This window comes from Anabrus simplex, chromosome 7 (genome assembly GCF_040414725.1).
Source record: "Anabrus simplex isolate iqAnaSimp1 chromosome 7, ASM4041472v1, whole genome shotgun sequence".
NCBI lineage: Eukaryota > Metazoa > Arthropoda > Insecta > Orthoptera > Tettigoniidae > Anabrus > Anabrus simplex.
This window is the reverse complement of record NC_090271.1, coordinates 264030705-264044552: the sequence shown is the minus strand read 5'-3', so window position 1 is coordinate 264044552 and position 13848 is coordinate 264030705. Positions and strand designations below refer to the sequence as shown.

At 38.1% G+C, this 13848-nt stretch overlaps 1 protein-coding gene across 1 annotated transcript in view; it reads right to left on the bottom strand.

Moving 5' to 3' along the window:
- The window catches only part of LOC136877809 (transmembrane protein 164), a 129599-nt gene that overhangs the window by 109973 nt on the left and 5778 nt on the right, over positions 1-13848 (bottom strand). Inside the window, exons 2-3 of the mRNA XM_067152013.2 lie at positions 10623-10739; positions 3240-3318 (exon numbers count right to left, since the gene is read on the bottom strand). Coding sequence (XP_067008114.1) covers positions 3240-3318; positions 10623-10739 — 196 coding nt within the window. The remainder of the gene's footprint in view (positions 1-3239; positions 3319-10622; positions 10740-13848) is intronic.

Genomic DNA, 13848 nt, shown 5'->3' with positions numbered 1-13848 from the left:
TGGTTGTTTGTCTAGAAAAGTGGGAACCCCATAGTTGAAACGGCGTTACCGAAGCTTCCTTAGCACCCCAAGCTCCGGAAAGCGTCACTCTGATCGGGTAGTTTGGAGAGTGCAGAAGTGTAAATCTGATCGCGGATACTGACGTGTTATATCAGTAACAGTATATGGTTTTAAACAGTGTTTCAGTCGTGCAGTTGGATAAAGTAACTGATGCAGAGTTAATTGCAGAATATATTATAGCAAAGTTCGCTACCAATATATAGACGGTGATAATTAGCCGCAGTGTAGCAAGTGCAGCAGAGACGTGCCCTTGTCTCATAATTTTGTGTCTGTCGCGTTTCGCGAGGAACTCTCGATCCGTACAGCGTGCCACTCTTAAAAACTGTGTATATATACCCTTAAATATAAAGTTTACAGTATTTGTGTGTCAGTGTGTTTGGCTGAGTTTGTAACCAAAGGGTAGTTCGGCACGTGCAGAATTGAGCGGTGAAGAGATATTCATCCAAAGCCTTCTGTGTTGCAGTGTCAAATAACTTTCAGCAAGAAGATGGCTTCGCTTCTGAAAGAAGGAAGTGTATTTCTATGTGTTGAAGCAGTGATCGACATGGAGTAGTAACCCCATAAGGCAGAGATGTGAGCTGCTGTCATGTATCCAGAGAGTCGTCCAAATTAAGATAAGACGCATGTGTTAATTATGGAATGTTATATGGGTTATGTTAAAATACTAGTGCAGTTTAGAATAGGGATTTTATTTAACGTAAAGTAAGTCTGACGGCATGTGTTTATTTCACTTTGATATTGCTGTATGTACGGATAAGAGAGTAATGCATGTTCTCTATATTTTAATTTTGATTTATGACTGGATAGTTGGGATAATGAGGGATTTGTTAGGATTATTTGTTGTTCAGTTATGCATGAAAATTTAGTTTAGAATATTCCAATTTTTCCTTGTATATTAGTGCTAGGAGGATTAGATTGACAAGTTCATCCAAGTTAAGTACTTGCTACGTTATTTTATTTTGGTCATTTAGAGGGACAGTAATAGTTAATTGCATGACGCATGGTATTTCAGAAGCTGTACGTAAGGAGCTGCATAACATGGTTGAAAGAATAGGATCTTCGAATTTAGGTTGGAATCTGTTTTTGCCCAATGATTTGCACAGGAAACGAACCGGGTCTCATAATGTAAAAGGCTGATGTGATTTGTGAGAGATATGAGAAGTTATGATGCATGCGGAGTTATAAAGTGATTATGCAGGCCGACTGCATGCCTGATATGTGAAAGAATAATGTGCAGTGGATATGTGCATGCTATTGTCTTCTGAGAGAATATTATTATAAGAATTGACGGAATCGATTCCAGACCAATGAGTCTGATGTGTGTTAATTTGTAAAAGCATGCTAGGAAGGAATATGATTATACGTGAGTTTCCGTATAGCCGACGAAAGATGATATCTCATTGCGAGCTGATATATTGTATTTTTCTTAGACGGCGCGAATGAGATGGTATTTCCGTGTTACAATCTTGGGATACAGAATCCAAACCTTAGTACAGTGTTGAGTTCAACATTTCCTTTCACCTCACAGCCCACCAGGAAATACTTGACGGATGACCGCGCTGTTGAGCGCTCAAATGCAGCAGAAGAAAGCAATGTTGCCCATTGCTTTCTACATGATATTGATGGAGAATTATATGTTTTTCCCTTACAGGATGATGTTTTATGATGTTTCATGTTGTTTGAATATTTTGTCTCGTTGTTTAATGGGAAACAGCCCAAGTGCTGAGTTATATTTATGGTCAATCTAGTTCTCACTAGATCCTTTGTGGTGAACCGCGATTCACGTAGAATCTGTGTAGTATGCAAGATTTTTCTCTTTATCCGATGTAAATAGATGTGTTATTTTGCTTATTTTGTTCATTGTAAATAGCGTAGGGAAATGGCACTAGTATTTTTCATAATCCATATCATGTCCCATTGCGTCTTAGTTTTTCTTTTCATCGTAACGTTTCTTTATATTGTGAAATTTTCCTTTTAACATTTAATTTTGTGACGGCTCTCACTCTAAATTAAATTCGTAACCCGTATCCCTGTGATGATTTCAAGGGTGACTCCATTCGAAACAACTACGTATCAGTGTATGCGTACATATGTTACCATATATCATGAACACTGGACAAACAGAAGAAGATTATTTCTGAAAGTATGCAAGTATTCAATGTTGTGCTTGATACTTCATTTCACTTTTGTTTCTTTAAATAATTAACGTTGTTAATGTCCAGTTATTTCTTTAATTTTGAGATTTTTGTAATGACATTTTATTATTTCATTTATTTGATTTTCGAGTAGTATGATTCGGGGATATTTATGAATAAATTCATCCTACCCCATATTGTTTCTCATTCAAGTTATACCTCCATTTTCCTGTCATTTACTTATATTTTAGTATAGAACTTCGACTTTTAGCCTGACCCAATTGACGACCAACCCACTCTCTGCCCAACCCTGAGTTAGTCGGATGTTCATACAGGAATTGAGGCATCGTCCTAGAGGGTATTTACCCCTGGGTACGGTACAGTACATCAATAAGTACAGCACCACACGCAAAATCTAAAGATATGAGTCTGAGGGGGAGAAAGAGTTTAGTGGCAACTTTTATATATTTACTTATTATTTGGAATATATGTATCATACTGATTGATTGAAAGATAATGTGCTTCATTTACTTTCATCATTGCTGTGAAAAACAAGAGGACTTAAGATTGTAATGACCCCAATGAAAGCAGACTAGGTTATGTGTTCTCCACGAAACATCTTGTTCATTAATTAGCTTAGCTGATGTTAGATTAGTGTTCCATCAATTGTTATAGATTTAAAGAGATGTCAAGGTGTCAGAATTTTGAGCCACAAGAGTTGTTAAGCATGTCAGAAGTCAACAACATGGAGATGTCACATTTAAATGTACTTCAATTTACCGAGCTCAGCCAGGATTGAACCTGCTAGAAGGATAACTAAATGACTGCATCACTGAGGTTGGCTAGTTGCATTTCTTTCATAAAGTGTCACCTAAAAAAATTTTTCTTCCAAAAATATACCCAAAAAATTTAAATCTAGAAGGGACTTCTACAAATGGTTTCATTAAATATTTGAAAATCCATATAGAAACTACAAAAAGTTCATTGCAATAACAAACAAACAAAAAAAAAGCAAGCCACTGGGAATAACACAAAAGAACTTACCTCCCAACCGTAGCAGGTAGTAAGGCACTATCATCATCATACTATGTTGAATCCAATACACAGATGTCTCAAATGGCAGCTAAAACAGAGAAAATAAATTTCCTAGAACTGCCAAATCATCAACCAGGTTTGTGGTTCAAAATATTTTACAAGCAAGCTATTAATTTGTCTTTATTAGTGGTGAAGTTACGGCTCAAGGCCCTTTCACCTTCTTTAAATTATTATTACTATTGCTTCTTTATAATTGCTGTTATCTTCATTTATATTAGCAAATTGTACATTCTATAATTGTTACTATATCCATGTTTTTATTAGTACTACCTTATTTTTTTCCTCATGGTTTTGCTATAGTTTCACTATTCCTATTGCCCAAGGCCACACTATGGATGAATGACAGAGGTCTTTCACTGTCAGAGTGGACTAATGCAATAAAGATATCATGCAATACATCAGCAATGAGAATGGTACCAGCGCGTTCACAGTTTACCATTAAATGTTGCCACACAGGATGTGAAGAACCTGAGACCCTGGGCCATGTACTGAGCAACTGCTCCAAGGGAGATTTTACAGAGGAACATGCACCATCACAAAGTTCCTTCTTTCACTGCGATGGCCCTGCGGAAGGCAATGTGGAAGGTTCATGAGGAAGTGCACTGCATTTCAGAAGATGAATTGACCAGGCGAGCAGATATTATTGCCATAGACCATAAAGAAAAGATATGCCTCCTATTGGACCCCACCATATGCTTTCAAGACAACTCGGAGCAGGCAGTGGTGGTGAATGAGGAAAAGAGAGCCATCTACTGCCCATGCATCCCTCACTTAAGTGAGAGCTATAAAACAATTGGTTATGCATGGGAAGTAACGGGACTTCTCTTCATTTTTAGGACACGAGATCCTATCTCAAGAACCTGGGCCTTTCATTGACACGTACATCTTTCATTAAATATTTCAAAGGATTCATTGACAATATAAAATCACTATTTATATTCTTGTCATTAAAGGACTCATTACATTTCTATTATATATTTTTAAAAGTTGTATTGTATTCTGGATCTTTGTGGTTACAAAAGAAACCCTGGAAAGATAAGGATGTGGAAGGCAATCAAGGGAACTTGTGAAAGCAATGTATGAGAATTGTTTCAGTTGTGTCCAGACTCCAGTGGGGAGAACAGATTGGTTTGGAAACCAAATTGGACTAAGACATGGAAGTTTATTGTCTCTTCTAATGTTTATAATGGTTATGGATGAAATTCTAAAGGAAACAAAGGCACCTTATGGAGGGGTTATGAAAGTATTGTTGTTTGCAGATGACATAGTGATCTGGGGAGGCAAGAGTACAGAAGTGTAAATACAACTAGAGGCTTTAAATGACAATATTGGGAAATATGGTATGAAAATCAGTGTGGAGAAGAGCAAAACAATGGTGATGACAAGGGGAAAAAAAAGAAGGAAAAGGAATCATTAGTATCAGAGGATACCTTGCCGTTGTTGAATACTTCAAATATTTGGGACGTGAAATGATGTAAGATGTAAGGTTGGATAACGAGATCAGCAGAAGGGTACAAGCAGGAAATACATTCTACCAGAATGTAAGAAACCTGGTGTGGAACAGAGAAGTTCCTATGAAATGTAAAGAGATAATGTACAAGATGTACTATACCCCTAAATTAACATATGCATTAGAGACTTGGACTCGACAGAAAGAAATGAGAGTAAAATTCTGGCCAATAAGATGAAGTTCCTGAGCAGTATGGTAGGGAAGACAAAGAGAGACAGAGTAAGAAATGTTGAGGTCAGAAGAGAGATAGGGATAGAAAAACTGAGTGATAGGATGGAGAAGAATAAATTGTGATGGTTTGGACATATTACAAGGATGGAGGAGGGAAGGATACCAAAACAAGTATTGGAGAGGCTAAGATAGAAAGAAAGAGGGAAACAGGGAGACCCAGAGCAAGATGGATGGACTCTGTCAAGAACAGTATAAGAAAAAGAAGACTGGACAAAATACAATTACTGAAAAGGAGTGGTGGAGGAGAGGCAACGGTGGAGAAGTGTCATCAACACCCCGACCTGGCAGGAGCTGGACAAGGGGAAATGAAAATGATGATGACTTAGATTTTGAAGTCAAGTATGTCATCAGATGTGGAAGAGATGTTTCGGCAAATCCTCATCCACTCTGAAGATCAAGCATTATGACAGATTTTATGGAAAGAGGGACCTTCAGCCTCTGTGAGGATTTATCAGTTGAAGACGGTACCATACGAAACAGCATCAGCACCTTACCATGCCAAGAGATATCTAAATGAATTGGCTACTCGTCATAAAAATGAATTTACGTCAGCAGCAAAGGCTATTCACAATGATTTTTATATGGATGACTGCTTAAGTGGAGGAGACATCCTAGAAGATCTGATGCGGCTACAGCGGCAAATACAAGATATTCTCAAAAGCAATGGAAAACATTTGAGGAAATGGAGGTCCAACAGTAAATGGATCTTGCAGGATTTGGAGAGCAAAAGTAATAAAGGGATTTTACTGGTTTTAGACAAAGGTGAGCTAGTAAGACTGACTCCTTTGGAACTCAGCACAAGATTGCCTTCAGTTTCGTGTTCAGCTGGCAAAGCAGTCACTGAGATCCAAAAGGGAAGTCACCTCCAAAATTGCACAGATTTTTGAGCCTCTAGAACTCGTGGGTCCATGACTGATAAAAGGGAAGTTATAGACATGATACAGGCTTTTTCGGCTTATGCCATGTCCAGAAAATAAGGTGAAATTCTTTACGTTTCGCAGTGAACTTTGCTCCGTGCCTTCAGAAGAAAATCTCGACAGTTCACGAGGAAGATTTCTCCAAGAATGGAAGTTTGAATTTAGAAGTTAGTAACAGAAGTGTAAGTGGTACATTCATTTGCCATCAGATGGCTCACCGTACACAGTACAGCGCTAGCATTCAAAGCGGAAGCTGATGGCACCATCAGAATCAGTCTGGGATGGGGACATAACAGGTGTACACACCTGTACTGCATACGGTGAGCCATCTGGTGACAAATTAATGTACCACTTACACTTCTATTACTAACGTCTAAATTCCAACTTCCATTGTTGGAGAAGTCTTCCTTGTGAACAATCAAGATTTTCTTCTGAAGACGTGGAGCAAAGTTCTCTGCAAAACATGAAGAATTTCAGCTTATTTCCTGGACACGGCATAAGCCCAAAATGCCTATATTATGTCTATAACGGGCCGTAAAAGCATCAATGGTAATCCAAAGGGAAGTTGTTGATGCAACACTTATGGATACAGTAGATGGATTGGACTGGGATTAGCCATTGTCCCTAGAGCACCTTCAGATTTGGAATGAGTACTACATGTCATTAGAAAGACTGAACAATATCAGAATTCTGAGAAATGTAAATCCTGGAAATCGCTCTGGCTCTTTTTATTTGTTTGAATTTGGTGATGCTTCAGAGAGGGTTTTTAGAGCCTGCATTTATGCTGTTTGTCAAACACAAAGTGGTTTCTATGTTTCCAATTTACCTTGTACAAAGATGAAAGTAGCTCCCTTAAAGACCATTTTGTTGCCAAGACTCTAATTGGAAGCAGCCCTTCCTCTCACACAACAAGTCAAAACAACAGTAAGTACTTTGAAAGAAAAAATTAGATCAAATTATGGAGTGACAACACAAACATTTTGGGATGGATCAACACTGAGCCATGGTTGCACAGACATTTGTGGCAAACAGGATGGCAAAGATTCAAGAACCCATTGATGCAACAATCTGGAATCATGCTTCATCAACTGAAAATCCAGTTGACCTTCTGACAAGGATAATCAATTCAACAGAACTCAAAGATAAAGCGTTTTGGTGGAGCAAGCCTTCTTGGCCCCGCATACAACATCAACAACCAGAGCATTCAATAGAATATGAATCCGAACTACCAGAGCTGAAAGTGACAGCAGTTACATTGACAGCAACATCAACCAGCATTCTACTCAATACATTTTCATCATTCCCAAAATTATGCCATATACTGTAGTAGGATATTCTCAAAGATTCATTTATAATTGCAAACTTTTATTTATTTAGCGTATGGCATAAAATCTACATATGGAATTGAATATGTACTGGGGGTACACCTTCTCCGTCCTGTTGAACTGCGCACCTTCTAGAAGGCTATCTGTGCTGTGAATCCTAAACTATGTACCACAAGATATCTGGACCTCTAATCTTTAGATCTCTCTACCATCAGCGTATGTGCCCCTCTGGTGGGATTACAGACAATTACCCTTTAAAGGGAATATTCATTGTTTGTAAACCGTAAGTTAGTTATTAACCAATCAGGAATTTTGTGTATATTTCTCTAGCCAATTAAAATTTGGGGTGTGTACAGACATTATGCCTAGCTGAAGACTTCACCTCTGCGTTGCTATAAAAGCTGGGCGCTTTAGGGCTGTATTGTCATCTTCATCGTTCCGGTTTAGTGTGTGTGTGTGTGTGTGTGTGTGTGTGTGTGTGTGTGTGTGTGTGTGTACGACGTATTTAGGAGGCAGGGGCAGCATTGCCATCGTCGGAAGGCCTAATAATTCAAGGTTATGGCAGACATCTCTTGATATGTGATAGCTCCGGGCAGATAACTTGAGGGGAAGGTTTCAAACTTCTTTTCTTAATGTAAAATTCTAAAGTTTAAGTTTAAATGTAAATTTTTGCCAAGTCTAAGGGCTCTGTTCGAATCCCTGCTAGGAAATATGTAAATTTAGGGAATAAAGAGTCCCTTTGTAGTATAGACTTAGCCTCTGCAATTTCGAGCCGTAACCCCATTTAGGATTTTAAAGTGACTTTCAAAATGAGTGCAAGTGTTTCGCCTCGTAGCCTTTTGTTCATGGCCGATTGTTTAAAACCATTTATTTTGTACACTAAGGCCATTTAGAGTGGGCATTCTTTGCCCCTGTTTAAATTGTCTTTACTTAATAGATGAGTGTATAACAGACTGTCGAGCAGAAATGACAGTAAACGTGCTATCTGAAGTTTGTCGAGTATGACTGTGTAAGAAACTGGTGCCACTAAGAGGCCGCATTGTATTAACATTTGAAGCTCAAACTACTATACAATGTGAGTGGAGCAAATGTGCTCTTGTAAAATAGTGTACCTTCAGAGGTATTTTGCTCATTCCTTGTAAATTTTCTCTCTTGTACCTGATTTTTGGCTTTAAGTCATTGTTATTGTGGGAGCTGATGAGCTCATCTTATACTACTGTTGTTCATCCAGATTGTCTCACTACCAAATCTCAAAATTAGAAAAGAAATAAAATTTCAAAATTTAATGTTTTAACTTATGCTCTGATCATTTCACTGCCTACCCATTCACCCCAGCACCTTCTTGCACATCTGTGTTCCACGAAATCCCCGGAACAGAATATATTACAATAACAAGAAAACAATATTTCATATAAGAATGTCCAGCCCTTCCAGTGACTAACACTGACTCCGATGGAATAAAGAAGTCAGCCCAGCTACCCGAGTAGGCACGTAGCTTGGGGGTCGATGTTGCTCACGTTTATAGTTACCCTACTTGTGACCCCTGGGTGGTGCTAAGCGAGCAACAAAATTCTGGCAGCCAGTCTATCTGAAACGTTCTCCTGGCTATCACATGATGTCAATCGCAAACTAAAACTACCAGAAAGAAAAAAATAAAGTTTCAGTATACTTACAAGAAACTTACAAAGCAGACAAACAGGTAGTCAGATGGACACAGTTAGAAGTACTGTACTACATTGTTTAATTAATAATCAAGACCTCCTGAAGAAGAGTTCACTACAGTCACTCAGTCCATTTCTGAATAGTGAAGGATTGATTTGTGTTGGAAGAAAGCTTCGTTTTGCGCAGCTACAAGAGAATCTGATACCACTGGTCACATTGGCAGCATTTGCAGAAAATCCAGCAGTGGTTGTGGAAGAGTAGGCAGCGAGAATACTTGCAGGAATTGCAAAAACGTGTCAAGTAGCATGATACTGACATTGTTGATTCTTTGGTGCTGTTAACTGAGGATAACACCCCAACTCGAGAGTGGCCTAGTAGTAGGGTAACCGAGCTCGATAGCTGCAGTCGCTTAAGTGCGGCCAGTATCCAGTATTCGGGAGATAGTAGGTTCGAACCCCACTGTCAGCAGCCCTGAAGATGGTTTTCCGTGGTTTCCCATTTTCACACCAGGCAAATGCTGGGGCTGTACCTTAATTAAGGCCACGGCCGCTTCCTTCCCAGTCCTAGCCCTTTCCTGTCCCATTGTCGCCATAAGACCTATCTGTGTCGGTGCAACGTAAAGCCAATAGCAAAAAAAAAAAAAAAATTGTAGGGTAGTTCAAGTTCACCTTGGAGAAGGTGCTGAGGTGAGATTTGTCACCATTCGCATAGCTAATAGAACTTTCACCTGAAGCATCAAGAAGATATTCCCTCTTCCCATTGAAAAGGATAATGACAAGGAGAATTGAAGATTTCCTGTGTTTTTTTAACTTTGTGATATTTAACATCAAAGATATAATTTCAATATCTCTTTCTTTTAATAAAATATCTATGTATGTAGAGCTTTGTATTAATACACATAAGACTATTTAAGTTTTTACATTTTTCATTAGGTAGAAGATTACAATAGTTAGTTAAAAAAAATTCCTTTCAAGGGCAGGGGCGAGGGGCAAAATGTTACGAAGAGATTTTAATTTTTGTAGATTTATTTAATTACTTGAAGTTGGCAGTTGCAAGCCAATTTCTGATTGGTTGGATAATTATGTATTGTTGATAATTGTTACGCATGTGACATTCAAGCTATTCATCAAGTTATGTGATCTATTGTATAAGCAAGACACCTACACATCAGCTTCAATAAAGTACTGAAGGATCATAAAGGCAGCAATTTTCTTTCCTCCAAAATCAGTCAAAAATATACTTTCTAGAAAATTTTGGAACTGTGAATGATGAGTACATGAAACCAGGGAAAATATTTTCTTCAGTAAATAACGACAATGGAAAAACATTATTAAGGTCAATAAAACCCTGTAATAATGGGGAATTATAGCTGATTTCTACTACGACAGAAAATCTTCAACTGGCAAGCATTTCTAAGGCCTTTCATGGTACAAAGGTATTATTTAGCCTGAAAAGAGTGAAACAGAACTTCAAGTACAGTGATTTATGAATTTTCAATAAAATTTTCACATATTATTCAAGATGGTAACATACTATTTAAGTGTTAAATTAGCACAGAATTATAATAATTTGTCTTTTAAAATATCCTTTTAAACTTCATCGAACAAGAAAAATGTAGCTGTGATTTTAAGGAAGCATGGAAGTGAACAAAGGAATGAAGAATGGACACAAAAATTATTATACTTACTATTCGCGTATCTGTCACCGGGAAAAGGAATGCCAATACAGCACCATTTAAAAAGTATAAGTGGATTCGGAACATAGCAGTAACTTTCTCACTGGGTGGTGCAGCCAATAAGTAAATCTGAAAAGCAATACATCAAGGACATCAAAAAATATGCAACAAATGCGATCAACAGTATTTTGTAAGAAAGAAGTCTGCTCCCGGACAAAACTATCTCTATACCAGTCTGTTTGCAGACCAACTTTGCTTCATCGGAGTGAAAACTGGGTGGACTCAGGATATCTTGCTCGTAAGTTAGAAGTAGCAGACATGAAAGTAGCGAGAATGCTTGCTGTTACAAATAGGTGGAAACAATGGTAACGGAGTACTCAGAATGAGGATATAAAGGCTAAGTTAGAAATGAACTCAATGGATGAAGCAGTACACATAAACAGGATTGGGTGGTGGGGTCATTAATCACTACTGATCTGCATTTAGCGCAGTCGCCCAGGTGGCAGATTCCCTATCTGTTGTTTTCCCAGCCTTTTCTTAAATGATTTCAAAGAAATCAGAAAATTATTGAACATTTCCCTTGGTAAGTTATTCCAATCCCTAACTCCCCTTCCTATAAATCAACATTTGCCCCAATTTGTCCTCTTGAATTCCAACTTTATCTTTATATTGTGATCTTTCCTACTTTTAAAGACACTCAAACTTATTCGTCTACTGATGTCCTCCCACGCCATCTCTCCACTAACAGCTCCTCTTTTGTCGGAAATCACCCAGAACAAATCCAGCTGCTAGCGAGGGACCCATACACTGGAACCATACTCTAGTTGGGGTCTTACCGGAGACTTATATGCCCTCTCCTTTACATCCTTACTACAACCCCTAAATGCCCTCATAACCATGGGCAGAGATCTGTACTCTTTATTAACTATCACATTTATGTGATTACCCCAATGAAGGTCTTTTCTTATATTAACACCTAGGTACTTACAATGATCCCCAAAAGGAACTTTCACCCCATCAACGCAGTAATTAAAACTGAGAGGACTTTTCATATTGGTGAAACTCACAACCTGACTTTTAACCCCGTTTATCAACATACCATTGCCTGCTGTCCATCTCACAACATTTTCGAGGTCACGTTGCAGTTGCTCACAATCTTGTAACTTATTTATCACTCTATAGAGAATAACATCATCCGCAGAAAGCCTTACATCCGATTCCACTCCTTTACTCATATCATTTATATATATAAGAAAACATAAAGGTCCGATAACACTGCCCTGAGGAACTCCCCTCTCAACTATTACAGGGTCAGACAAAGCTTCACCTACTCTAACTCTCTGAGATCTATTTTCTATAAATATAGCAACCCATTCAGTCACTCTAGTCCAATTGCACTCATTTTTACCAGTAGTCTTCCATGATGTACCCTATCAAATGCCTTAGATAGGTCAATCGCAATACAGTCCATTTGGCCTCCTGAATCCAGGATATCTGATATATCTTGCTGAAATCCTACAAGCTGAGCTTCAGTGGAATAACCTTTCCTAAACCCCAACTGCCTTCTGTCAAACCAGTTATTAATTTTGCAAACACATCTAATATAATCACAAGCTTACATGCAATGCATCTCAAACTAACTGGCCTGTAATTTTCAGCTTTATGTCTATCACCCTTTCTTTTATACACAGGGACTACTATAGCAACTCTCTATTCATATGGTATAGCTCCTTCAACCAAACAACAATCAGATAAGTATTTCAGATATGGTACTATATCCCAACCCATTGCCTTTAGTATATCCCCAGAAATCTGATCAATTCCAGCTGCTTTTCTAGTTTTCAACTTTTGTATCTTATTGTAAATGCCATTGTTATCGTAGGTAAATTTGAATACTTCTTTAGTATTACTCACATCCCCTATCTGGACATTATCCTTGTAACCAACAATCTTTACATACTGCTGACTGAATACTTCTGCCTTTTGAAGATCCTTGCATACACACTCCCCTTGTTCATTAATGATTCCTGGAATGTCCTTCCTTGAACCTGTTTCTGCCTCAAAGTACCTATACATACCCTTCCATTTTTCACTAAAATTTGTATGACCACCAATTATGCTTGCCATCATGTTATCCTTAGCTGACCTTCTTTGCTAGATTCAATTTCCTAGTAAGTTCCTTCCAATTTCTCCTTACTTCCATAACCATTTCTAACTCTATTTCGTTGCAACCTGCGTCATGCGAGGCTCTGTGTGTGTGTGTGTGTGTGTGTGTGTGTGTGTGTGTAACAAAGACATTTACAATAAGATACAAAAGTTGAAAACTAGAAAAGCAGGTGGAATTGATAAGATTTCTGGGAATAAATGAAGGAGTTATATCAAATGAATGGAGAGTTGTTACAGTAGACCCTGTGTACAAAGGAGAGGGTGATAATGTAAACCCGATAATTACAGGCTAATCAGCTAGACATGTGTTGAATGTAACCTTTGGGAAAGCATTCTTTCTGATTCTGTTTGCAAAATTACTAACTGGTTTGATAGAAGACAGTTTGGGTTTGAGAAAAGTTACTCCACTCAAGCTCAACTTGTAGAATTCCAGCAACATATAGCAGATATTTTAGATTGTTAGCCTCAGATTTTAATGATTTAAAGATAAGAGGCATGGATCTTAACACTGCCTCAGAGCTAGTTACAAATAGAGGATTGCGGAGGCATTTAGTAAATTCACAGAGGCTTAAAGCCTGAATGCTGCAAGGCGTCTACAATGATGTATGTATGTATGTATGTATGTATGTATGTATGTATGCATGCAAGTATGTATAGTACGCGCACCTTTTAGTGATACATGCACACCCTAGTGCTGAACCGGTCGACCTCTGTTATCTTCGAAATACGTATTGGCAACCTTTGAAATGAAAACTACGAATCGTGTATGCATCCCTGTGCGACATCTGACGTGCACTCTACGTACTAGTACTCTTGTTATTTACACAGCAAAGCCAAACTATAGAATTCATGCTAGGAACAAGATTCGCATCAAGAAATGTTATATAATGTTGTATAATGTGTGTGTGACACAGTTGCTAGCTTAAGATAATAAAGGTTTAGAAAATTCATATCGATCAATAATATTATTGATTCAATTCAGATTTCATTTCCATTCAGTTGGCAGTATAACCCGAACCGACAGAGCTCCCTCGTTACTCCTCAACCCGGACAAAAATCTATCGCTAAAAGG